The sequence below is a fragment of the Indicator indicator genome, chromosome 10 (genome assembly GCF_027791375.1).
Source record: "Indicator indicator isolate 239-I01 chromosome 10, UM_Iind_1.1, whole genome shotgun sequence".
NCBI classification, from domain to species: domain Eukaryota; kingdom Metazoa; phylum Chordata; class Aves; order Piciformes; family Indicatoridae; genus Indicator; species Indicator indicator.
The window spans coordinates 22,826,922-22,853,363 of NC_072019.1; the positions used below are offsets into that span (position 1 = coordinate 22,826,922).

General features: G+C 52.7%; 1 protein-coding gene across 1 annotated transcript; it reads left to right on the plus strand.

Annotated features, from left to right (window-relative positions):
* The first annotated feature begins 1,677 nt into the window (after positions 1–1,677).
* On the plus strand, positions 1,678–3,018 carry FOXD2 (forkhead box D2). The gene is given in 3 exon segments (XM_054384333.1): positions 1,678–2,464; positions 2,467–2,510; positions 2,512–3,018. Coding segments are annotated over 3 exon segments (1,338 nt in total).
* Positions 3,019–26,442: the final 23,424 nt, after the last annotated feature.

Genomic DNA, 26,442 nt, shown 5'->3' on the forward strand with positions numbered 1-26,442 from the left:
AGACACAGGGACAACAGTCTGCCACAGCCACCCACGGGGCGTGGGGAGGGTGACTGCAGCCGTGGCCTCATCCCCCGCCCTGCACCAGGGTGGCCACCCCGTCATTGCCCTGGGAACCAGCGGCCACAGGCTGGAGAGTAGGGCTCTGCCACCCACGGGGACACCGTTGTGGCTGCGGGGGGAGCCTGGGCTGCCCCTGGTTACAGCAAAATCCTGACTCTTTGGCTGCAGCCAGCGCAGTGTGGGTGTCCGCTGCCTATCAGTTCTCCCTGACAGCCGTCGGGGGATGCTGCGCTTCGGGGGCGGCGCTGGCAGGGGAGCGGCGGACGGGGGGATCCCGAGACCGGAGAAGATTCCTCATCCCGGAAGGGGCCTGGCCGGGCTGCTGGTGGGCCACCCGCGAAGTGGTACCCGGCCGAGCCGGCCCCGTCGAGTGGAAATGCGGGACCCGGATGCCGTGCCAGTACCACGGGGATACGCACGGCCTTTGCTTTGGTAATTTCTCGCGTGGGAGGGAGGCTGGACCCAGGGTGGCTCCACGCCTTCTGCCCTGCACCTGCACGGCGGCAGCATCCCTTCGGCGGGTGCGGGCCTGGGGCAGCCCTCTGGGGAGGAGAGTTTCCAATCAGGGTGTCCTGGGCTGTGTGACGTGTCGGTGACGTGAGTGCACGGAGAAGGGGAGAGGGGAGCCCCAAATTCACACGACCCCTCAAAGGGGCCAAGGCTTCGGCCTAAGTGAAACAAGGGGCGCCGTTGGCGAGACTGATGGAGAGCGGCAGCTCAGCCCTCAGCCCCGGGGGTGGGCAGCCGCCGGCGGCAGAAAGGACCCTCCGCAGCCGCCAGAGGAGAGAGGCAGCCGTCCATCATGCAGGAGCGGGCCCTGGAAACCTGCAGCACCGCGAGGTGCTTGGGGTAGGGGGGCTTTTTCCAGCGCCGATGCCCCTTCCCACGGTAGCCGTTTCCCGGTGTAGCCGGGGGCAGCCGAGCGCCGAAGGAGCGGGCAACGTCTTTCCTCGACAGCATCCCCATCGGGGATAGGGGCCGTGCTGCCCGAGGACCCGGGCCGTGTCGGGCAGCCGTTTGCCGTGCCCCGTGAGGCTGCCGGCGGGCGGCGGTCGCCACGTGATGCCGGGGCGGCCGTATAAAGTCCTGGGGAGCGCTGGCAGCAGACACAGAGTGGGAGCGTTTCCACCGGGTCCCAGCTCGGGAGGGGTGGGGAGGGGGGAGCCACCTTCCCAACTTCTGCCCTCCCCCCTCCCTCTTCCCCCGCCCCTCCCTCCCCTTCCCTCCCCCCAGCCCAGGGACGGAGCCGACGCAGCCCCCGTTTTTTTTTCCCCCTTTCCTCTCTCTCTCCTTCTCTCTCTCCTTTTATTATCATTATTACTATTATTTATTACCGCTGCTTCCAAGCTCCCTACCCAGCCTCCGGGCGCCCCATCCCTCCGCCCCCACCCCGCGCCCCCTCCACCGCCCCTCCCTCCGCAGCCACCACCCCGCAGCCCTGCCGCGGCCCCGCCAGCAGCGGCGCGGCCGAGCGGGACGCGGAGCGGAGCGGCGGCGCCGGGGCGCGGAGTCCCAGCGGCGACCGCAGCCCTCCAGCACGGCCCCGGGCCCATCCCGGGAGCCGCCGCTAGGTGGGGGGGGGAGCCCGGCCCCGGCCGCCCCGGCCGCACAACAATGACTTTGGGCAGCAGCGGCGGCGGCGGCTGCGTGATCATGTCCGAGCGCTCTCCGGAGGAAGAGCCGCTATCCGAGGTGGAGGACGCAGATATCGACGTGGTGGGCCCGACCCAGGATGGGGGCAAGTACAGCGAGGACGAGGAGGAGGAGGAAGACGAAGAGGAGGAGGACGAAGAGGACGGCGGCGACCCGCTGGGGCTGGCCCTGCGGCGGAGCGGGGCCGCCAAAGCGCGCATGGGGGGGTCCCCGGAGCGGCTCTCTCCCGCCGGCGGTTCGGAGCCGGCTTGCGCCCGCGGCGCCGCGCCCGGGGAGAAGGGGCCCGCGGGTGGCGGCAGCGGCGCGGGGGGGAAAAACCCGCTGGTGAAGCCGCCTTATTCCTACATCGCCCTCATCACCATGGCCATCCTGCAGAGCCCCAAGAAGCGGCTGACGCTAAGCGAGATCTGCGAGTTCATCAGCGGGCGCTTCCCCTACTACCGGGAGAAGTTCCCCGCCTGGCAAAACAGCATCCGCCACAACCTCTCCCTCAACGATTGCTTCGTCAAGATCCCCCGGGAGCCCGGCAACCCGGGCAAGGGTAACTACTGGACGCTGGACCCCGAGTCCGCCGACATGTTCGACAACGGGAGCTTCCTGCGCCGGAGGAAGCGCTTCAAGAGGCAGCAGCAGCTGCACCCGCCGCACCCCGAGCTGTTGCTCCGGGCCGGGGCCGCCGACCCCGCCGCTTTCCTGCCCGGCTTCGCCTACGGACCCTACGGCTACAACTACGGCCTGCAGCTCCAGGGCTACCCCCACCACCACCACCATCCCGCTGGAGGCGGCGGCGGCGCCACGGGCGCCTTCCCCTTCCCGGCGCCGCACTGCCCGTTACCGACTCCGCCGCCTCCCGCCGCCGCCTCCGTCTTCTCAGCCGCCTCGGGGCTGCCCTCCTTCCTGGGCGGTGAGCTGAACTGCAGGAAGTCCTTCTACCACCCCCAGCTGAGCCCTACCGCCTTGCCCGCCGCCTTACTCCAGACCCTGAAGCCGGACCCCACGCCCGCCGGCGGCGGTGGCGGCGGCGGCAGCGGCGGCAGCACCAACCACCCCTCCCGGCCCTCTTTTTCCATAGACAACATCATCGGGGGGGCCGTGCCCCCTCCGCCCAGCACCAACCCCAGCGCCGCGCCTGCCGCACCCTACCCCGCCGGTCAGGCGGGCCCCCCGGCGCAGGTCCTGGCAGTGTTGAGCCCCGCCTTGGCCCCGGCACAGCCCCAGGTCAGCCTGGCACACGAGCCGCTCCTGCAGCCGGCCCAGAACTTTTCCAGTAAAATCACATCCCTCAGCAGCTGTCATTTTTAAAGTGCGCTGGGGAGGGTGGGGGAGAGATTCGCGAAGCAAACGGCCCCTTCCCAACTCTCCCTCCTCCTCCAAAACTGCTCCCCTCCCCTCTCCCTGTTCCCCCCCACCCCCAATCTCCTCCTGTTGTGTTTTAAGGTAGGAAAGATTTCCTCTTTTTTTTCTTTCTTTTTTTTTTATTTTTTAAGTTTTTACTTAATTTCGAAGCTCTGTGGCATCCAGATCTATTTGTGTTTCTTTGCTCGAGAAAACAATAATAACTAAATAAATCGGGAGGGGGGAAAGGAAAAACACGTTTTGGTCCCGCAAGCGCCAAAGCGTATTTATAAAGTGGCCGTAAGAGAATGTGGGACTTGGTCTGGTTAAACACGCAGCGTCTTGTAGGGCGTGAATTAAAAAAAAAAAAAAAAAACCAAAACGGTCTTAGGGTCGTAAATGTTTCCTTTGAGAGGTGCGGGTTTTCCGCGGGTGTCCCCCAAATCGCCTGGGAATGCGGTCAGAGAAGTTGCAGGCACCCCCGGTCGCAGAGAGCCAGTTTTCGTTCCTGCAAGTCTCTCTCCCGGGAGGTTTTGCCATGTGTGTCTGTCTCGCCCCGGCTCTCAAAGAAAATGTTTTCATGGTTCGATCTTATTTTTAGTTTCTTTGAAGCTTCGGGTTTGGTTTTAAAAGGCACTGTTTAGGGTTTCTTTATTTTTGAGAAGTCGGTGAAACTCAGGACTGTGGTTTAATTTTTTCCTCTGTCTTTTTTTTTTTTTTTTTCCCTCCTTCCCAAGGAGACATTCAAATGCACGTTTAAAAGAAAATCTGATCTGTCAGGAAGTTTGAAGAATTCCATACTTTTTTTTTTTTAATCCCTGTTTTCCCACCCCCTCTGTGCGTGGGTTTTTTTTGGTGTATTGGTAATTATTTGTATATAGATTATTCGGGAGCTAATGAGCGGAGTACAGTTAACTCCTCACTGGTTGTGCATCCGTCATATCTATTTTATTGAGAGAATCTGTGAATAATTTGATGTGGAAAAGGCAACAGAATTTTGTCCACCGTTGGTGTAAATTAATAAATGTTTGTGACCTGGTTAAAAAATAATAATAATATTAATAATCCAGATCGTTCTTTGCGATGTCCTTTGTCACGCTGAGAGCCGAGACCCCCGCTCAGAAGCGAGTGTCTCCCTCACCTCCGCGGCCGGGCGCGCAGCCGGCGCGGCTGCTCCGCGCCGGCCCCATCCCACCGCCACAGTCTGCCACACCGGCATCACCTCCCTCTGGCCTTTCCCGGCCGGCCGCGGGTGGGGGCCCCGCTTTGAGTCCTCTGGCCGGCAAGGGAAAGGACTGTCCGGATTTTTTTTTTTTTTAATTTATTTGTTTGGGTTTTGGTGTCCCCTCCCCCCCTCCCCGCTAAACCAAACCAAAATCCAAACAAACAAATAAAAGAAACCCTGCCTGTTTCCAGGGGGAAGGAGGTGGGGGCCAGGAGAAAGGTTATCCCTTCTCTGTCCCCCTCCGCCTCTTTTTTTTTTTTTGTTTTTTTTTTTTTTTTGAGAAGCTGACACATGAGAAAATAAGTTGCAGGGTTCCCCCCACACACACCGCACACACGTCCCCCTTGGGCCTGCAACATTTGAATGACCGAATGAAACTTGATCTCTGCCTAAATTTTGCAACAACTTACAAAGTAAATAAACATCTTTAAGCGCTCCCTTCTTTTCCAAACTTCCCCTCTGCCAAATTATTTGTTTCAGGAACCAAACGCGGCTCTTTGGTTTGTTTGTTGGCAGGGACTATGATGTAAAGAATCAAGGCCTTTCTACCCGTGCAGCCAGCTGAAGGGGAAGGAGAAAAAGAAAAGAGCTGAGAGGTTCGAGGCAGAGAGCGGGGGACGGAGCTTGTCCCCGGGCGAGCGGGGCCTTGTGCGGGGCTCGCTGGGACGCAGGCAGGAGACAGGCGGTGTGTGCCGGAGGGGTGTCGGGCTTTCTCCCCCTTCCCCTCCTCTCCTCTTTTTTAATTCCCCCCTCCCCTGTCTGTACCACCTCGAACCTCCGCGCAGTTTGTTGATGTTGTTCCTGAACGTGCCGCCTCCCCGCAGCGAGCGGTCTCACATCTCGCCTTCACACACATTTGCTTTTGAAAAGCGATCTTCGTGTCCGGCACTTGGTTGTCTCCCTTTCATGTCCAGCTCCTACAAAAGGGGCTACAAGACTCGACATGGGAGAAATAAGGAGGCCAATGAATCTATTTTCCAGATTGCCAAGCACATGGTTGGAAATTGAAGGGGCTTTTGTAGCATTTCCCTTTCCTCCCTCCCTCTCTGCTCCTTTTCTTTTGCTTGTGTGCAAATTGTTCAATTGCTCTGGCAGGGGTGTTCCTGACAAGCTCATTACTAGAAGGTGCCAGACCCCTCCTCTCCCTCTACCCCGAAGTCTTTGATGAAGTTAAAATGCGCTGATAGCCGCTCTCGGGGCTATCTTTGTTCAGCCTCCTTTAATAACCAAGCCTGCTTTGAGTAGACTGGATCCGAAGGAAGAAAGCGACGTGCAGCGAGGATGGGTGGTGGTTGTGTGTCTGGGAAAGCCAGGGGGAGGGGGGCGGGAAGCGGCTTATTTTAATATAAAGTAGCGATTTTTAATTTTTTTTTTCTTGTTTGCGAACTGTGGGAGGAAAACGTGCCGAGGGTGCCAGGAGCGGATTAGGAACAGCCGCCTGTGCCCGCCGGGACGGACGGACGAGCGCGTCTCGGCCCTGCGGCTCTGCTGGGTACAGGGGGTTCTCCAAGTTGGTGGTCTCAGGATTTGAAGGGATGGAGGGGGGTCCTCTCGGCAGGGAAGCGGTTTTTCCCCGGAGAGACCCCTTCCCCCACACACTCAGGGGAGGAGGCAGGGGAGGCTGTGGCGCAGGGACACCTTTCCTCGGCTCCGTTCCCTTTTTTTTTTTTTGTCTTGCGGAGTCATTGCAGATTTTTAATCCGCACTCGCCGGTCGGGGTTGAAGCTGGGCTGATTTGGGAGCGGGGAGAAGTTCCCCACCTTAAGTGGTAGTCATGGTACCCCCCCGTAGGAAAGGCCAGCAGAGAGCCGCCCGCTGCCGGAGCTGCCAGCTGGGCCGGGTTCGGCTCTCCCGGGCCTCTGTGGGGGCTGCTACCGCCGACTCCGTTTTAACGGGGTATTTTTGAGAAGGGGGCACATCCTCAAGGGTCTGTAACTTCAGATTTTTCCCATCCTCCAAATTTCTTTCAGGGACACGAGTCCTTTCCCTGCCGAGCCGCTTGCAGATATCTGCGTCGCTTGAGGATATGTGGAGGGGAGAATCGGCGGAGCCCCCCTGGGAATCGGCTCTTCCCGGTAGATGTGGCGGGGAAGGACCCGGACTAGGGGGTCCTTCTGAGGTCGGGAACCCCTGGCCTAGCTCGAGTCGGAGGGGTAAGGGCGAAATCTTGCCTCGGCGTGGCAGGACGGATAATGGCTTCTAATTACGGGGCTGGCTGGCTCCGCAGCCCCGATCTTCACGGGACATTATTTTTAAGCGTTCAGCAAGGATCATTTTTCACGCCTCACTGCCTAAAGGAGGGTTTTATTTATTTATTGGAGGGGAGGGGAGAGGGGGGGAGGACACCAGCAATAACCGAGCACTGAAAGGAAAATAATTAGCTGTTGCAGTCGCTGCTCAGGAGTCCCTGGCCAAAGAGGCGACCCGGTATTTCTCTTGCCTCTCGCCCGTAGGCGATCCGCTCGGTTTTCGGGGTTACTTTTCGGTGTTTGTGTTACCAGTGTTAAATCTCCGGTAAAGGCTAGCCGGTGGTAAGTCCGTTCCCATCTCGAGGTCTGATCCTTTGCCGCATGTTTGGTGTTTTTTCCGACTCACTTCAGCTCTGAGTCTCGTCTGGGCGGCTGTTTCCAAAAGGAGGGATGTGAATTCCCCTGACTTGCTTTGACTTTGGTCAGACATCTGCGGAGCTGATTTAATACATATATATATTCTAATGGTGCAACTTCTCTCCTTTCCATGTGTCAGATGAAGGAGTTGCACCAAACTCGCGATGCTCTCCGTGTATTTACTTCTCGGTGGTGCGGGCGCAGCCCCAGAGAGGCGGAAACCGTGGGTTTCTCCTTGGGTTTATCCGAGAGGGATAAACCGATTCTGCCCTAAAATATTTTCGTCGGAACCACAGCGGGGTGGCAGTGAGGGATCATTTCTTTCTCTGCTTTCGCTTCACTAAGCCCTCGTCAAGCAGACCGCGTCCCCAGGAAGGCAGCGGGCTGCGGGACGCCGGTCCGGCCGGTCTCGTTGCACCGGCTCGCTAGTCTCTCGCTTTCTGCCTGCTCCCTTGGCACCTTCTGCTTTCCATTACCGCCGATTTGAAGAATTAGGAAAGGTCAAGATCTTATTCCTTTCTCCGGTAGCTTTTCGGTTTTCTCTTTCTTGTTCCTCGCAGCCCCGAACAAAAATAAATCAACCTGGATTATAGAAACCACCTTTAGACATCAAGAGCATCTTTTCCATGAGTTCGGCCCTTCCTCCAGGTCTGCCCTGGCCCTTCCCTGTGACTGAGCAGAGACTCATATTTTCACGGTGGATTTAGGATTTAATAATAACGCCCAGTCTCCTTGTGCCCCAGTGCCTGACCTCAAAACATTTTCTGCCTCATAACTTTGAAAAGTAGCTGCCCTGCAGCATCTTCTTTCCTTCCCCATTTCCTTTTCGTTTATTTCCTTTCCCGATGCAGAAAGTAGAGAAAAGAGGTTTAAAAAAAACCCAAAACATTTTCCAATATGGAGAGGGAGAAATTGTCGCAGCAGACTCAGCCGTAGGAAAACTGCCTTGGAAATTAAATTGGTGCTTTCAAAAATCTTCTCGAGATGTTCGCATTAGGTCAGGGTGCTGCACTCGTCCCTTCATCTGTCTCTCAAGAGAAGAGTGCGGCAAGGGGCTCTGTGCTCTACCCTTCACCTCTCGCACCACGGCTTGTATTGCCTTCCTCCTTCTCAATTCTCTTTCTTTCTTTCTTTCTTTTTCTTTCTTTCTTTCTTTCTTTCTTTCTTTCTTTCTTTCTTTCTTTCTTTCTTTCTTTCTTTCTTTCTTTCTTTCTTTCTTTCTTTCTTTCTTTCTTTCTTTCTTTCTTTCTTTCTTTCTTTCTTTCTTTCTTTCTTTCTTTCTTTCTTTCTTTCTTTCTTTCTTTCTTTCTTTCTTTCTTTCTTTTTCTTTTCATTCTTTTCTCTTTCTTTCTTTCTCTTTCTTTCTTTTCATTCTTTCTTTCTTTCTTTCTTTCTTTCTTTGTTTCTTTTTCTTTCTTTCTTTTTCTTTCTTTTCATTCTTTTCTATTTCTTTCTTTTCATTCTTTTCTCTTTCTTTCTTTCTTTTCATTCTTTTCTCTCTCTCTCTTTCTTTCTTTCTTTCTTTCTTTCTTTCTTTCTTTCTTTCTTTCTTTCTTTCTTTCTTTCTTTCTTTCTTTCTTTCTTTCTTTCTTTCTTTCCATTCTCTTTCTTTCTTTTCATTCTTTTCTCTTTATTTCTTTCTTTCTTTCTTTCTTTCTTTCTTTCTTTCTTTCTTTCTTTCTTTCTTTCTTTCTTTCTTTCTTTCTTTCTTTCTTTCTTTCTTTCTTTCTTTCTTTCTTTCTTTCTTTCTTTCTTTTCTTTCTTTCTTTCTTTCTTTCTTTCTTTCTTTCTTTCTTTCCTTCTCTTTCCTTTCCTTCTTCTTCCTTCCTTCCTTCCTTTCCTTTCCTTCCTTCCTTCCTTCCTTCCTTCCTTCCTTCCTTCCTTCCTTCCTTCCTTCCTTCCTTCCTTCCTTCCTTCCTTCCTTCCTTCCTTCCTTCCTTCCTTCCTTCCTTCCTTCCTTCCTTCCTTCCTTCCTTCTTTTCTCTTTTTCAGAGTCTTATCCTTTCCCCCCCCTTCTTTTTATTTTTATATCTTTCTCCTCCTTTTCTTTAATTTTCTATCTTTTGCCTTTTCTTTGTTGACCCCCCCCCCTCTTTCTCCCTCCTTTTCTCTTTCTTTCTTCCTCCCTCTTTTTCATCCCGTGGATCTCTCCAGTCTCACCCACTTCATCTCAGGTTCATTGAGGGTCACTTTCCCGCTCTCTCCAGGTTTCCACCTCAGTCCACCTCCAGGAATCTTTCACCCATCAGCAGTACGGGGTGGGTCTCCCTTATTTCGAACCAGGTCACTTTTCCCGGAGCTGGACACATCGGCCCTGCATCAAGGCAGTCTCGGGGGCACATCCCCATACCTCTTCAGGCCATCGGTGCGTTTACTGCGGGTGTCCGTGAGGGAGGCGTCGTTCTCAGCCCAGGGAGGGTTGCAAAGAGCGAGCGTGTGCCGGTCCCCGCTCCCTCCGAACATGGACGGGACCTGGCGCCCGTCTGGGACCAATTCTCATTTTATTATTTCATTAAATAAGATGCAAATTTACCCCCCAAGCCCGGGGCAGCAACAGGTGATGCTGCGATCCAGTACGGGAAGGAAAACACTCGCGACAGGGACTGATCAGGAGTTTCCAACATTTCCTCATCATTCAAATGCTAACGGATGGTTCCAGAGTGCTCTCGCTTGCCGCCCGAGGCGGGGTCTCACCCATGGGCAGCCTGTACCTAGCCACTCGGAACCCACCGGATGAATTAGTTATATGGACATAGATCGAGTTACAAACATTTATCTCTCTGTGTGCTAAAGCATCTCTCCTAAAGCCGAATGAAAACCAAGATCATCTTCCTGTGAAGAGGTCGGGCTGGAGCCCGAAGAGGTGTGATGGGTTCTTGTGTCCGTTCCTACTGGGGAACCTTTGTGTCGATGTCTCTGCATCTTCTTAATTGCTGATTTCTTGGTGTTTCTTCCGCCTCCTGATTCTCTCTGGGTCGGTCTCCATGTCGCAGGGAGGCAAAGAAGCGGTTTTTTCGGGGCCAACCTTGTCTGTTTCGATTAGCTTTCGATTTCTCCATTCTAACTCGCCTTTTAGGTGAAATTATATTCCTCCTTCGTTAGCACCGGGGGTTGGAAACGGGTTAAACCAACTCTGGCCATTCCTTTCACTCTCGCAAAATTCCCGGGTACTCCACTTTTCCCTGATGACGAACGCGAGTGGAGAATCCTCAGAAAGTCCGTGCAACCTTAATGAACCCTCACTCGCCTCCCAGATCTCTCCTCAGTGGTGAGAGCCATTTACGAGGCACACGATCGCCTTTAATTCCAGACGGATTCCCTGCAAAATCCTTGGGAATTTCCCCCCCCACCCAGAGTGGATTACCTGTGTGCCCCCCGCCCCCTTCTCCATTAGCCCTGGTCAGAGGGAGAGGGTGGGGCACAGGACAAGCGCCTGGGTGTAGGAAACCCGACAACCGGATGGGAGAGGAGTCGTGCTAGGGCCACCCGCGGCGGACCGAGGACAGAGGGGCCACCGCTGTCTCTTTAAGTTTAAACAAAGTGGGGAAGGAAGAGCTTCCTCCGTCTGGGGCCCCAAAAATGCCAGGGTCCAACCAGACGCACCCTACTCAGTTCGGACCGCGGCTCCCCCTTCTGAGTAGGGTGCATGGGCGTGAGAGGAGTGAGATGTGAAACGGCTGGAGTAGCACTGTATCAACCCCCCTCAGCGCTCTTGGGATTCCCCCTCCTTTTCCCAGGAGACAGAGGTGGCCGCAAAAACAGGGGCAACAGAAGGAGCGAGCAGGGCACCCATCGAGGCGGTGCGGGGTGCAGCGCCAAGCATCTACCGCCGACTCGAGGGGTGATGTGGGGGGCAACCCCTTCTTTAGCAAGCAAAGTCTTGCAGCGATGCTCTTCTGGATCTCTGCCCCCTGCAACACACCTTCCCACCACTAACCCTCAGGGATTTTACTGAGATTATTTCCGAAATACCCTTTCCTCATTTCCCCCCACATTTTTTTTTTTTTGCCTTCTTTAATAACTTCTTTTGCAAAAACCCGAGGCCGCTGCTGCCTAACGCGGATCCCGGCACTGAAATCCACGTCTCCTGTGTGACTTACAACCTAAATCCCAGTCCCATGACCTTTCTCTCCCGACCCCCCCCTCCCACCCCCCTACCCCCCCCCGCCCCTGGTCGCCCACCCTCGGTCATGTGGGACACGAGTAAATTTATCCGCCCTGCTGGAAAGGCCTCCTGTTTGCAGTTGCTCTGGATAAGTCCAATACATTTCACAAGGACGATATTTCGTTTCCCCACTTTTCTCTCTCTTTCCCTCTCTTCTTTTTAATTCGGTTTTAATTTCATTTTCTCCCCTGGGACACATCTCACGGGCACTTTTCTACTCAGTATATCTCTTCCAATAAGCCCCTACCAAGAGGATCATTTTAGAGGGACGTTTCTCTTCAGATCAGGAGAGCGCCGATAACAGAGGGCGTTTCTGGCCTCCCGGGAGCTGCGGCGAGCTTCCCCCCAGCTGCATCCCCGCAGCCCCTCGCTCCGGGGCTCCCCTCTCTCCTCACTGTGGGGGCCCCGCACTCTCTGCGCTCTGCCTCAGGAAGCTGCAGTTGGGGTTGAGGGCCGGGACCCTTCCGAGATCCACCCGCAGTCGCCTTCGCCAAGCGATCCCGGCCACTCTTCCCTGCCGTAGCTCCTGGGGGAGACCATCCCCTCGGGTTGCTTCGAGGTACGGCGGCTGGCCAAACAGCTGACCTCTGGCTTCGTGTGTCCCGTATCTCCCCGACCCCGTGCATTTCCAGCTGCGACCAGGCTGCGAGGGTGCCTCGGGTCCTTCCCATATCCGCTGAGAGGTGGGAGACATTAGGAATAGATTGTGTCCCCTGCCCCGGGCAGCAGTACCGCAGTTGCACAGGTTATGTGTGAGGGAGGCAGCTCCAGAGGGACGTGCAGCCCTCAGGGAGTCCGAGTGCAGTGGTGCCCCCCAGACCCTGCACTCCCGGAGCTCTGGGCCCCGCCGTCCGTGTCGCAGCGAGCCTCGGCCCCTTCCAGACTGTCGACAGGCGTTCCGAGGGGGGACCGTGGAGCCGCCCCCAGGTTTGGCCCCGGGCTCTCAGAGCGGGTATCAGTGCTAGAGCCGGTGCCGCCAGCTCTGCTGTAGGAGTCGGCCGGAGGACGCCGCTTCGTTACCATGAACCGCGTGTGAACCGGCTGCAGGTGGCTCCGGTTCAGGTCGCCCTGAATTTTCCCCTTGTTTTTTGTTGGTGCTGCCAGCCCCGAGCATGCTACGCGGTCTGCCTCGGGGGCCGGATTAACCCCAACCGCAGGCAGGTGTCAGACACATTTTTGTCGTCGAAACGAAACCGCAGCTCCGAGTGCAGCTCTCTGGTCGTTCCCCTCCTCCCTTGCCCGGTAAACTTCTGCCCACGGGCTTTCATGGGAAAAAAAAAAAAAAAAAGACGAGAAATTGATAGAGATGACCCGTTTCCCGGCTCTACTCAGAGCTGAGAAAAGATATTTGGGAAAGTGCTGCTGAAATCCCGGAAAGCCCGATTTTGGGCTTTGCTATCGGCTGTCGGCGACAAAAGACGAACAGTACATTCTACCATATGAAAAATACACCCATTGCATTCTTCCGTCAGATGCAGATGATATTATAGTCGATATTCCCAGAATTTTCCTTTTGCTTTTGCACAGTATCGCTTGGTCGCGCTTTTATTATCTGCCCGCAACAGAACATACAGAAAATACTCATCGAGCGGGAAGGATGTCTTGTGATGATACGAAACACGGGTCATTCTTTAAAACACCTTTCCTCGCCCCGAATTTCGAGGGAAGAAAATAAAAATGCGGGAAAGTGGCGTAGCAGCCCCGATGAGAAATAATAAAGAAAAATCAATGGGAAACGAAGGTTTGCCCGCAAACCAAGTGGAAGAAAGTGTATTTCCAGCGCGCTGCCGGCCCAAAGGAAAAGGTCCCACTCCCCAGCCCGCAGGTGTCACGGGCTTTCTAAGCCCCAGGTTTGTACCATTTTCCTCGCTCCTGGCGAGTGTCTGGGGCAGGGATCGACTCTTGTTGCATCCCTCACCCAAATCCCTGTTGCCAGCGCCTCTGTCCCGCGGGCAGGACCGCGCTCCGCTCACTGAACCCCGCTCCTGAGAACTGACCAGATTTGGTCAAATGCACCTTCCGCGGGAGCGGATCGGGGCTACGGGGGCCGGTTCCGCGCTGCTCCTGACGCGGTTAGACTGTTTTCCCTCGGCTGCTTTCCCCGGGAAGGTTTAAATAAATCAATCCCCTCATCACTCCCCCCCCCCCCAATTTGTTTGCATCTTGGTGCTGGTGTTATGTCCCGGACTGCCACGATGGGAAAGGTGCGGGATTTTGCCGGGCTGCTGAAGTTTTTTTGAGGAGGGAGAGGCACAGAGCGGGAGAGGACTGTGCCAGGGAGGAGGGGGGCGGTGGCTGCCGCCTCAATTTTAATGTCATTATAGTTGCCGTGACAACCCATTGGATCACTCCTCCTGGAATGAACCTTGTGACAATGGTTGGTTCGAGGGAAATCGGTAAATGTGCAACCGAGGGACGCAGCTACATTGCCGCGAACAACAGCGAGGGTTTAACATGTGACCCTTCCAATTACACTGATGATACCTCGGTGCAGCTGCCTCCGCCGCGCTGCCAAGATGTAGCTGTTTAGGGGGGCTTGGGGAGGGGGACCTGGGGTTGTTTGGGGCACAGCCTAGTGTGGATGGAGCCTCTGCCCTCCTGGGGAGTCAGAAGAGAAAAGCAGCATCTCTGCACCGCGATCGCGGATGTGGTTCTGACCCTCCAAAAAAGAAGAAAAGAAGAAAATGCTTCCCCGGGGGAATGTGGAGGGAGCTGAACATGTGGAGAGGCTCTGGCTGCGGGACTGGGGATAAAGACCTGCCTGGGGTGTGGGCAGAGATCCCCCCGCCCCGGTTCACCACCCTCGGAGCACTCAGTACCGGCGGCACATCCGTGGCACGGCCGCAGGAAGGAATGAACAAAGTCCGCCCCCTCCCCGCAAAAAAACATAGTTTGAAACCTTAAAATATGGTTCAGAGAATTAGAAGTAATCAGAGCTGCGGGGGTCAGCAGTGCAAACTTTTTAAGACTAATGTTTATTTAGAAAAGTGAGTGGTGTCTGCGTTGCTTTTCTAGTGCCCCAGCACAAGACTCCTAATGGCTTTTGCAGACTTTCCATCACAAACTCCTGCACAGGGTGCGGCGACCACTGCCGAAAGCAGCCCCGAGCCGCCCCCCTCTCAAAGGGAGCATTGTCACAAGGTTTTAAACTCAACCCCCACCCCCCCACCTCCCTTTTATTTTTTTCCCATGAATCGGTGACAATAGTTTTTGCACCCCCTCCCCAGTTTTGCCCCGCTTTCATGTTCGTTCGATGTAATCGGACTCCTCGCTAATACTGGGAAAGAGAATTCGGGGGATGGCGAATCCCCAGCCCTGGACGGCTGCGGTTCTAAAAGCAACGAGGGGGTTCAACCGCACTGGAAACCTCGTTAGGAGGAACCCGGGGGCAGAGACAGGAACCAGCGCAGAGAGGGTTGGCCGGTGTCCTCCGGGAGATCATCGCTGGAAAACCCATTCCCCTGCCTCCCTCGCTCCAGCTGCTCTCCCAGGAGCCCAGCCACAACCACCAGTCCTTGAGCTGTTTTGGGGGTCTCTGCTGAGCTCACCCTAAAATTCACCCCAGAGGGTCAAAAGGATTGTCAGGAGGGATTTAACTACCCTTGCAAAGACACAGGTCTCCGTCTCAGGATGCTCTTTTTGTTTCCAGGACTGTATAAATAAACCCAGCAACCCCCAAACCTCACACACCTTTTGGGGCAGTCCCACCTCGACTTTAAACAGGAGGTAGATCCAGGGGAAAACGAGGCCTGGAATTGCACTGGAAACCAGTGGCACCAGCCCTAGATGCCTTGAGGCTGGGAGCTCTCAGCTGTGTTTAGTCCCTTCCCACATCACCCTCCTGCTCCTGACAGGTGGCAGGAGGTGGGAGGGCTGCGCAGGGCAGTGGACTCAGCTCCCTTTCTAGCCAAGCACAGCAATTGCAGCCTGTATGTGCACTGCAGTCAGCAGCAAACAAATTTCCTTCCTAGGGACCTCGGGGCTGTTCAGGAAAATGCTTGTTCTCACCCCCTCTCCCTAGTCTGTCTGCCAAAGAGCCCTAGCAGCTTTCTATTTACTCTCTTTCTAAACACAGACCCTTTTATTAGCAGTGAGCCCAGCTGGCAGAAGATGTTGTGCTGCTAAAATCCTCCTGTTCCTGGCAAAGGTAAGACCATATCTAACTCACCCCTCCATACATTGAGGCCTGGGACACTCCATCCCCTTTCCCATCCTCTGCAGGTCTCTGTAGGCTGGAGTGTATCACAGCACAGGGACAAGGTTAGCCTGGCTGTGCTGGGCAAGTAGGTCTGGGGGCTGCATTCCCTTCTGTGTCATCAGGCTTCTCACTCAGTAGAGCAACAGCTGGGAAAAGATGGGGGAGTGGACACCTGGAGAGAGCCCTATCTCTGGCCTGAGGGTATGGGGCTAGTGACCCCCACTATGTGTGTTTGGGCCCAATTATGAATGCACTGGGAAGCCCCTGACATGGCTGCAATTATCCCTGAGGTCTGATACCTCCCATCATTAGGGTTTATATCTCATCATCAAGTACCTGAGGAGACTCTGTATGAGGTTAAGTGCTTTGAGCAATAGGGTGTGCAGGAGAGAAACAGGGCTAGGGAGAGGAATGGTGAGAGAAAGAGACTGGATCCTGCTCCCTTTCAAGCCAAGTGACTGCCTTGTCCTGCTCCCAGAAAGGGGAGCTCAGTTTAACCCTTTTGGACTGTGTGGAGAAAAAAAAAATACAGCTCAAACCTGAGAAGACCAAACCAAGCAACAACTGAAAATGCCTCTGGAAACACACCTGAGGCCTGATCCCACCTTCCTGTGGCCAAATCAAGCTCTGGTGCTCAGCTCTGTCAGGACTGGGTCCAGGTCTGAGGATGCAGGCAATGTTGTGCGACTAAATGCAGTGGAGGGAAGCCATCAGTATTTACAAACTGCTCAAACATGCCTAATACTCGAGGGAAGATCCTCTCTGTTTCCTCAAGGGCTTTCATTTGAAGAGCTTGACTGCCCTTCAAGAAGTTGATAAGACCTTCTGGCTCCCATTATCTTCTTGAGGGCTTTGTGTTGCCCTCCTTGCTGTGTGATGAAGCATCCAGATTGCTTTGCCATAATTGCTTGGGGAACAGAGGATCCCCAGGCAGGACCTAGTAGCTCTTTTCAAGGTTTGCCCTCCTGGTGCAAAACTGGGCTGTGGGAAGGGGCTGGGTGGCACCAGTCCTTTGCTCTCCTGCAAAGCATAAATTCTGGGAACGCTGTTCAGCCCCAAATTTGGAACATTTGGGCTAAAATCTTTTGAGCACGTTTGAAAAGGGGAGGGAGGGTGGTTGAGAGGGATATGGGAAGGGGAAAGAGCTACAGTTTTACCATCATGACATTGATTTGTCTGAATGCTGTCCCTTTGTGGCTGTCATCCATTACTGTACGTAGGAGATGTTGCAAACCACGTGCAGATGAGGTTCAGCCATGCAAGAAGCCTTCCCACCTCAGGTATGATGACACTGCACCCACCTTGCCTTTCCCTTCAATTTAAATCAAACCTATAATTATCCCTGGAAGGGATGGGGTGGGAATTTCCACCATCTTCTCCTGTATTCGTGCCCTGCTCTCCACGACCCTGCTGGGGCAGAAAGGTGCTTGTGAGTGTGGGTGAAGGTGCAGGTGCCAATGGATGGCCCAGGGAGGCCAGGGACTAGCAGAGCCAAGCTTCTCCATCTCCTGGGTACTGAGGTTAGCCTGATGCTCCAGCGAGGTTTTTTATCTGCCTCCGTGATGGCAAAAGGGCAGAAAGGTAGGGAAGAGGTGAACCCCTCTGTTAATACACGTGTTTTAAATAACTGGTATTTTTATTTCTTTCCTTTATGGTGAGCTTGGCACGCATCTTTGTTTGCACAATTGTCCTGCCTACATGTTCTGTTGCCCAAGTAAGGAGAAAAAGATCCTGTGTGTGATCTGGAGGTGTGCTTTGCTGGTTCTATGTGTAAACATTAATCAAGAAACAACACTAAAGAGACAAAACCCCTCCTCCTACCCTTGAACCCCTTCAGATCCCTTTATTGTCCTGGCAGTTGTTGCACTTGGACTGGCTTTTCTCTTTCTCCTCTCAGAGTGGCCGGCTCCAGCAACGGTCCCCAGATTCCTCAGCTACGTCCTACTGAGAGAAAACATTTATTGAAGTTTTCAGATTATTGGGGAAATACATATTTCTGCTTCTTTTCCAAACTCCGCTGACATCTTTTCTAAGCCAGCCCCACATGTCAGCAAGGGGGCAGGGGATACATCCTCTCACTCTCCTCTCGCAGCTGATGCCTCCTGCATGAACTTTGAGTTCCCAGAAATGCCACAGGGGGGGATTCCTACCACTGCCATATGCTTCATTGGTGGGCAGTAGCAGTGAGTATGCATGTAGTTTATTTTCTTCCATAAAGCTGCATTTCAGCCCACTCTGAAGAAACAGAGGGTATTGACACACACATCCAGTTCCTCAGATAAGCACGTTTCAGGCGACCTTTGCCAAGGCAGCAGGAGGAAGGAAAGGAGCAGGGACTATAGAAAATGAGGAGGTCAGAGAGAGAAAGCCTGGCATAAAGCTGCCCTTGCCTTGTCAGCACACATTCCCTCAGGTACGCACCTGGGGTTGGACCATGTCCTTGATTGGAGCATCCCTCGCCATTTGTCCCTTGTGCTCCCGTCCCCTGTGATCCTGTGAGCTGGCAGAACTCACTGGTTGGTGTTGCCTCTGAGCACCATACGTGCCCAGTGCTCACCTCCTGTCTCCCAGCATCCCAAACCAGGGCCAGGGTGCTCAGCAGCCTTGCCAGCACAAGGTGTGGTGTTTTAAAACAGCAGCAGGTTGCTTGCTCCAGTGGTTCTTACTGCAGGCTCTGCTCTGAGTGTGCAGGTGTGTGTACATGTGTGTGTAGGGGTGTGTGTGTGTGTGCATGTTGGGAGGTGTCCCTTGGCAGCATGTGGGAGGAGCAAAGTGTAAAATACTCCCATTCTGGCTCGGTGGATAAATTATCTGCAAAGGGCTCTTCAACCTAAACACACACTGCCAAGGCACCTGGCACTTCTCTGGGTGAACAATGGCTGGGGCTGAGTCACTCTACTGCTGAGCAGCATCCCAATGCTGCCTGTCAAGGCAAGGGGTCTAGTGTTTTATCCCTGAGACAGCTTTTACTAATCAATTACCAAGATTGCTGTGGGATTGGAGGCACAGAATAGAAGAAGAAAGAGAGAGAAGGTATGAAATGCTCAGACTCTGCATCTGTGGGTCAGATGAAATGCTCTCATCAATAAGCAGATCTACAAGTGGTGCTGGTCCCTTTCCAGTTTCCACCCCAAGAGCTGGGTCTGGGGGAAAGGACACAGGGAGGTGCCAGGTGAAAGGACCAGGCAGCCTGCAGAAAAGGAGATACCTTTCCCCAGGGCGCTCCATAAAACTCTGCTGTCTGTGACTGTCACTCCACTGGCAGCTTCTCAGATGGTAACTACTAAGCACTCAAGTTTGGATGTGGCCTTTAGCTTCAGATGTCCTTGAAGCTTCAGAGGCTGGCAGGGTGCAGAGGGAAGAAGATTGTTCTATGCTCGCTGTTTCTGATATTTTCTTCCTAAGTATCCATGTGAGCCACCTCTGGAGAGGAGATAGTGAAGCTTTGGATGAAATCCCACAAATTTTCATGGAAGCAGAACAGTGGGAAGGCAAACAGGAAAGAAGAGGAGTAATATACTATTCTCAGGAGTACTGGTTGCATTTCTCTGTTTGCTTTGCTGTGTTGTTTCCTTTTTCTTCAGCCACATACTACAGGATTATGGCAAATGAATTAAGGGATTAAACCATAAGGGAGAATTAGAATCCTGCTGACTTAGAAGCAGAAGCCCAGATGGGCTTATTGAACTCTAGATGATGCAAGAGCAACTTGGGTAGTGCTGTGGATGTAGGTCACAGGAGAATTTAGGTTGGAAGGAACCTCTGAAGGTCTCTGGTCCAACAGCTCTGAAAGCAGAGCCAACTTAGATCAAATTGCCCAGGGCTTTGTCCAGCCAAATTCTGAATGCCTCCAAGAATGCAGATTCCTCCACCTCTCCAATCCCTTCTGTTTAACCATCCTCAGGGTAAATTCTTCCTCTAATATCTAATCAAAGCTTTCCCTTCTGCAGTTTTGTGCATTGCCTCTTCTTCCATCACTGTACACCTTAGGTGGATGTCCAGGTGCATGAGGGACATATTCAGGCCCTCTTGTACCTTCCTTGTAAACTGGGTTGTTGGGAACAAGCTTCAGAGATAATCCCATCTTAGACAGCAGCTTCTGGGTCTCTTGGACTTTCCATGTCTGAGCAGGCTTGCATGGGAGGCTGCACTTCTTCATGGTGCATCAGTACTGCTAATGACTCTGTTTCACCTGTGTTAGGACAGGGTGAGGATTTGTTATTGCTATGACTGGACACCCAAACAACATCCAGCAATTGATCCAACAACTCAGTCTTTGGTCTGTTGCATCCACCTGGAGAAACAAAGGCACAGATGAGAAAGATCATCTGCCCACCTTCATTGCTGGCAACTGAGCCAAGCAATTCCTTCTCCCCAGTGCTCTGAGCACTCCTCTGTGCTGTTTGGGGTCACATAGCATGAGGACACATTCAACTACAGCTTTTGGTGACAGGCTCACAGGTGGGCAAACCTCCTTCAGTATGTTTTGGCAGCTGAAAATCATCTCAGTGAAAGAGAGCTGTGACATAGATCGTAAATGTTTGGCTGCACCTTAGAAAAGGAGAGGAGGGGAGAGAAGAGGTGAGAAAAGAAGAAAAAAGAAAAGGGAAAAGAAAGGAGAAAAGAAAGCAAAATAAGAAAAAGAAAATTCTAGGACATGCCATCCTGCCCTGCCTCTGGGGATGGATGTGAGGGCTTGTTCAGGGAGAAGGTAGCTTGGCCCCATGCAGCAAGGGAGAGAGAGACAGAAGTCATGAAACAGGGCTCTGTTTGGACCAAAATTCAATTTGCATGGTTAAAACTTGCAGATCCCATACAAGGTTTTCCTGGCTGGGATCTGAACTTGGTTCTACAGCCAAGCTTTTTTTCTTTTCCAGAGTGTTGAGCATAAATCAGACTTTCACAGCCTCCTTTGAGGGGAAGGAGCAAGAAATCATGTTTTGTCTCCTGTCCAGGAGCTCTGGGAGAAAGGAGCTGTCAGGAACTAGCCCAGCTCCTCTGACATGTGCTCTGTGCATCCTCACTGCTTGACTCTGCCTTCCCTGTCTGGTGTAACTGTTCCATCAGCTCCTGTGCACTGCCTTTCCCAGCCATGGCTCCCAGCCAGGCTGCCCACATTCGAGTTGAGCTGTGACCCAAGCAAGAGATGCCATAATACATTTTGGGCTGGGTTATGCTACCCCCTGCCTCTCCAAACCATTAACTGGTCTTTAACACAGATGCAGACTTGTCATGATGTGGTGCTGAGACCATTTGCAACCTCCTGGTGTCACATCTTCAGGCTTTATTTTTTTTTCTCTAGAAGATCAACCCAGAAGAGTCATCCTTCCATGGGCTTTTCTAGCTGTCTTGCCATTAGTCTCTCTAGGATTTTTTTCCTAATGTCTGTGTAGAATTTCCCTTGCTGAGCTTTGTGTCCATCGTCTTCCATGCACCTCCAAAGAGGACTGCAGCTCTGTTTTCTCTATAACCACCCATTAGTCTTCTCCTCTGCCCAGACAAGTCCAGCTCCCTTCACATCACTTGGCAAAGTATTTTCTTGTACTGTTTCATAAGCACTTGAGGGAGAGGGATGAGTTTCTGCAAACTCTACATGGGGCACTTATGCCCAAGCATCTCCTGACAGGTACGATGGGCAGTGGTGGATGTGTCTACAGAAATCCTATCTCCTGCAGTGGAGTTGAGCCAGGGACCACTGCTGATCCCTTTGAAATAGAGGGTTAAAGCCTTTCTACTGGAGTCATTCCATGCTAATGAGATGCATACAGTCCATTAAAATTAGGCATCTTATTATGGTCTGTATAAAAAAGGTAAAGAGGAAATGAGAACCTTATGAAGAGTTTCTTATGTGTGCAGATGGCAAGGGCATCTGAGGGCAAGAAAACTTCATCAACAAGCTTTTTCCAAACAGAACTGCTCACTCTGCAGTTTTTCCCTCTTTCACAAAGAGACAAATAGATATAGGACAATCTTTTCTGCACAGCTCTTCCTTGCTGATCAGCCACACTGTCCTTGGGGTGGAGGAACAGACTCTAAACCTGTTGTCATTTTCTCAGGAACATGATCTCATCTTCTCCTAGCATCAAATTCAGCCTTCAAATATACTTTCAGATCTCTTCCAAACCCAAAGGATATCACTTTGTTCACTGTCTCACGCAGGCTAGTTGAGAACTGGTGAGACATCCTCTGTCCATCAGCACAGAGAAGCTGTTTGAGTCTGTTGAGTAGCAGCAGGAACACTGAGAACTAGCCAAAACTGGGAATTCAGCCTTCCAGCAGCGGCACCAGGCCACTGTTCTGCCTTTGTTTCAAGACAACAGAAACCAGGAACCTCAAATACAGGATGGACCTTGGAAGTATAGCAGAACCAGAGACCCTGGGAATCTGGGCATCCGTTTGCTTGCTATGACCACCTGATGAGATATTTTCCCCCCTTCTCCTCCTGTCCTCACCCATTGTGCATGGCTGTGCTGTCATGTGGCAGTGCCAGTGTGGAAGAAAATCCCAGATCTGCTTTGTACATCTGTAGGATCCTGTAGGACTCCTTGGCCACCTCCTTGAGTTCTGTTGGGGCCTCAAACGAACTGCAGAGCCTGAAAGTGTCCTGGCTCATGATCCTTATTTATACAGAAGAGTAATCTCTCTGTAGAGTTGCAGAGGAATGACTTTTGTCCCTCTCTACAGGCCAGTAGCTGAAGCACAGTGAAGCTAGGTGACATGAAAAAGGTTGTGCAGACAACCAGTGGTGGAGTAAGCACAGCAGCAGAGTGAGGTCTTGTCACCACTGCTTGATGGCAGAGCTCTGGCCGCCCAGCCAGCTAGCCTCCCCCCCTTACTGCCTCAGGCTCTTAAAATAAGACTCACAAAGGCTGGAGCATGGTTTCATTTTCACTAATAAATCCCTGCTTGCACTTGAAGCTGCTGTGCCTTTTAAAACATTATCCGTGGCTCTGATTACACTCCTGATGAAAGCAGGCATGGCCCTATTAGTTTTCATGGCAAACAGCACTGCCACGTCCTGCTATCCTTCATGCACTCAGTGTAACCCAAGTTTCACAGGAAAGGGTGGAAGGCGAGTGAAAAAGACATCTTCTAAAAGCAGTATCTGTCTCCCCCTTCACTTCAGACTGTGGATATTACACATTTGAAATCCCCCTAGAATCAGCTTTGATTAGTCCATACCATTTAAATTTTTTTTTTTTTTTTGGGGGTAATTGCCACCAACACTAAACTCTGCTCCACAACTCCAACCTGATGTTGGTGTCTCTCCAGCCCCTACAATGGGCTGCACCGAGGGGCAGTGATGGGCATGGGGTGGGGAGCAGGGAAACAAGAGCATTTTCAGCAGTGCTGAGCAACAGCTGTTCTGTAGTGGTGTCTCCTTGTCATAGCTGAGAGATGAGGTGGATTTTGGAGGAGCAAAGCCAAGCAGTGTGAAAAAGCCACCCTATGTCAGGAGGTTTGCTCTGTGTCATTAATCCAGATACGCAGACAGGTAAACTGTGGCACAAAGGAGTTACTGCTCTTCAGTGTGAGAAAAGGAGGGAAGAAGGGGAACTGTGTTTCAGAACTGCTGAGGTGAGCTTTCAAAACTCCTTCAGAATTTTGTTCTGTCCCTTCGACAACGCTTGGAGAACTTTTTGGAAATGAGTTTGCAGAGAAAGCAGAGAGCTTGCGGTCAAACAGGCCTGCAGGCATTAAGAACAGGGACAAGGGACTGTGGCAATGAGGAAAGGAAATAGAAATAGGGAAATCAAGAAAGGGAAATTGAAAGGGGAAGGGAAAAGAAAAGATGAGAAAAGAGAGACAGAAGGAGAAAGTTAGTAAAAAAAGAGAAAAAAAAAAAGGCAAGAATAAGAAGGAAAAAGGGAAGAAGGTAAGGAAGCCCCTGGGCAGCTCACTGGGATGGTAGGATGCTGCAGGGCTGTGTACCCCCTCTATGGCACTGGACCACCCAGCACCATCTGTGTTCCAGCACATTTCCTCCCCTGCATAAGGGCTGCCCTGCCCACCCAAACTGAAGCCCAGCAGCTGTCAGAGCTGCTGCTGCAGCCGGGGAAGTGCTGCCTTGGCTTGGCCACTGCTGGCACGGAGCAGCCGGGAGAGGGTGGCAGGTGAGTGAGGCACAGTCATTGCTACAACAGATGGAAGAGGCATGACATTACATGGCAGGGCTGTTATTTACTGAGTGTTTGTCATGGCTGAAGATGACATCTTATTAAGGAGTCATGACACTGGGGGATTTTTTTTAAGCCTTGGGGGCCAGGAAGGCTAATGAACAGGGACAGCATAGGAATAGATGGAGGGTAGTGCTGTGTTCTAGTCATAGGAATAGCTGACTAATATTTAACCAACCTGATTTCTGGCAGATGGCTGTGGCTCATCTCCCTCTTGATGTTTAGGGGTGGATGTCCCTTGCTGTGACCTCAGTGTACTGGTTCAGGTAGAAGTGGCTGTCTTGAGAGACCCTGATGTAAGGGAGCAAAGCCTGAGCTGTGTTAATAAAAGCTCCCACCTACAGCTAATGCCTGTGGACAGCCAAACACTGGCACTCCTTCAGACAAGAGCATGTGACAAGGAATGGCATTTGGACAGTGTTGCCCAAAGAGGTGGGGGTGCCACCATCTCTGGAAGTGTTCAAGAAACTTGTGAACATGGCACTTTGGGACATGGTTTAATTGCCACAGTGGTCTCAGGTTGATGGTTGCACTTGATGATCTTAAAGGTTTTGTCCAGCCGAAGCAGTTCTGGGATTCTATGACAGATTTCTCTAAATCCCTTGCAGGGGGTTTAGAGGAGGGCTCTCAAGGAGCCCATATAATAGCTGGAGGAGTGTGGAAAGTCAGCACAGTGCGATGCTTGTCAGGACAGCTCAACCAAAAGCAGAGCTTCCTGGCCCATTTTGTACCCCCCTCACTCCGTCCTTGCACTGTCTCTGTAAGTCTTACCCTTCTCCTGAAACAAGAGCCATCTCCCTGCAGCTCCCAAGTGCTGGCTCCTTATCGCTGACCCGCTCTGTCAGTGCAGATGCTTGACTAATGTTCCCTTGTAAAATGTTGTGTTAAGCACATTCCAGCCGCTGACATTAAATACTCGGGCCAGGGCAGCGCTCACCCTCCAGCAGCCGGAGCACTGAGCCAGCCCAGCCACACGCCCGATGCTGCTGCAGCCAAAACATTTGCTCTTTTCTGCCCCATCTCCACCTCTCCCCTGCCCTCCCTCCGGCACAGGCAGCGTCGGCAGGGGGGGGAAGGAGGCAGTGGGCAGGACCACAGCTATCTGGCAGATGAAATAATAATTATCCCAGCCACCTCCTGGCCTCCCTTGCATTCCTCTGTGCTAACAGCTCGGCTTATTTTGTTTTCATCCACAAATATTGACTCGCTGAGTTCTTTTCACCTCGTGCCTATTAAAAAGGCATTGCTCATACTATTGTTATTGAATTTGTTCTGCAGCTGTGAGAAGCATCCAGCAGCTTCATGAAATTCACCCGTGCTGCTAGCATGGGTCCTGAGGGCTGTGTGCCCTCAGGATCCCCTGAATCTGCTTTGCCTGCTGCTGTCCAAGGGGGCAAGATTTGGGGCTGGCTCAGCGAACGTGTTGCTCAGCCTTTTTGCCAAGCAGAAGATGAGGATGGTCCTGGGGATGAGGCTGCAGAGAGCCTGTCTGCTCTTGGAGGATGCTACTTTGCTGCTTCGTGCCTCAGTTTCCCTGTGGAGCCCTGTGATTCCTCACCGTTTTTGTAATGCGTTGTGTTAATTCTGAGACGTGCAACTGAACAGCCTGACCTTTTGCTGCTGCAACTTGTCCTCTTACACTCAGTTCAGCTCAAAAATGTGGGAGTTGTTTCCAGATGGCTTAACCTGGCTGGGCAATAACCAGAAAAATAAACCCCTTCATTTTGCACTGAGATGAATTATCTGGGTAATTAACGAGCGTGACAGCAATGCTCACACAGCCCCAGCCATGGGAGATTGGGATTGCAGTTGGCCTGGGTGGGTGGGGGGAGACTGATGCCTCTCCCCTGTGTGGGAACGATTTGGGGGTACAGGAGAGGGATGTGTGACCTCTCCCCACAGCGTTCACCCGAGGACAGGGGCAGTGGGACAGCAGCCTGCTCGTGAGGAAAGTCCCTGTTTCAGCAGCTGTGCTCGGCTTTGGCATGGCTCCCAGAATAAAATCGATGGGCACCGCATTCCCGGGGACTCTCCTCTGTCCCCAGTCATCCCTCTGGGGGAAATCCCAGGGATGCCAGAGCTCAGCCAGCTGAATTTACCTGGTTCTTGAATCCTGAGATGGGATGACAGTAGGAAATTGGGACGAATGAGAAAGGCTGCAGTGTCAGTGGGCACTGGGGGGGTGGGTGTCCTCACTGAAAGCTCTCCCTGTGCCCTGTGAACTGTCTCAATACCTCCTTCATCAGAGGTCTAACAGATGCCCATTCCTGTGGGTGGGCTGGGGTGTGGGCGGAGGTGCAGATGGCCTTGGGATCCTCTATGTGAACATCTCCTCAGGCTTCTGGGGGAGGGAAGCAGCCACAGCAGCAGCTTGCTGGGGTGAATTCTGCACATATAACCAGAGCTGCCTGTCCTTCTCTCCCAGATGGTTTTGCTCATCTGTGTTACAACTGAGCAGCAAAGCTGCAGAAAAAGACTTTTTTTCTGATCTGATGGACTGACCTTTCCCATCCTCTGGCAGGGCCCTTGGCTTAACTTCTTCACCCCTCTAACCTCCTTCCAGATGCCTTTTTAACCTCCCACAGCATGAAAAGACCCAGCAGGTGAAATCCCAGCTTGTTTGCCCTCCCTACAGTTCAGTGAGATCCACCAGCCAAGAGCAGGGTCTGCTGCCATCATTGCACTGGGCAGAGCTGTGACCCCCTCAACGAAGGGATGACCTTTCAAGGGGAGGGATAGGCTGCATGCTGGCTGCCATGCCTACTGCTCTTTAATGCTCCCACTCTTGGGGCTGCTGCCCTAAGGACCCTGTTGACCCTGGCACGGTGACAGCAAAGCGTGGCAAGGGATGTTTAACTCTGCAGAAACACCCAGGAGAATCATCGAGGCTTAGTGGGCATAGAGATTCCTGTGGAAGGGGTCAGCTGGGGCTCACTGTGGATGGCTGCAAAGTCACGGGAGCAAATGTGATCCCGAATGCCCCACGTTGAGCAGGTTGTCTGCAGCCTCGTGACCTGCCT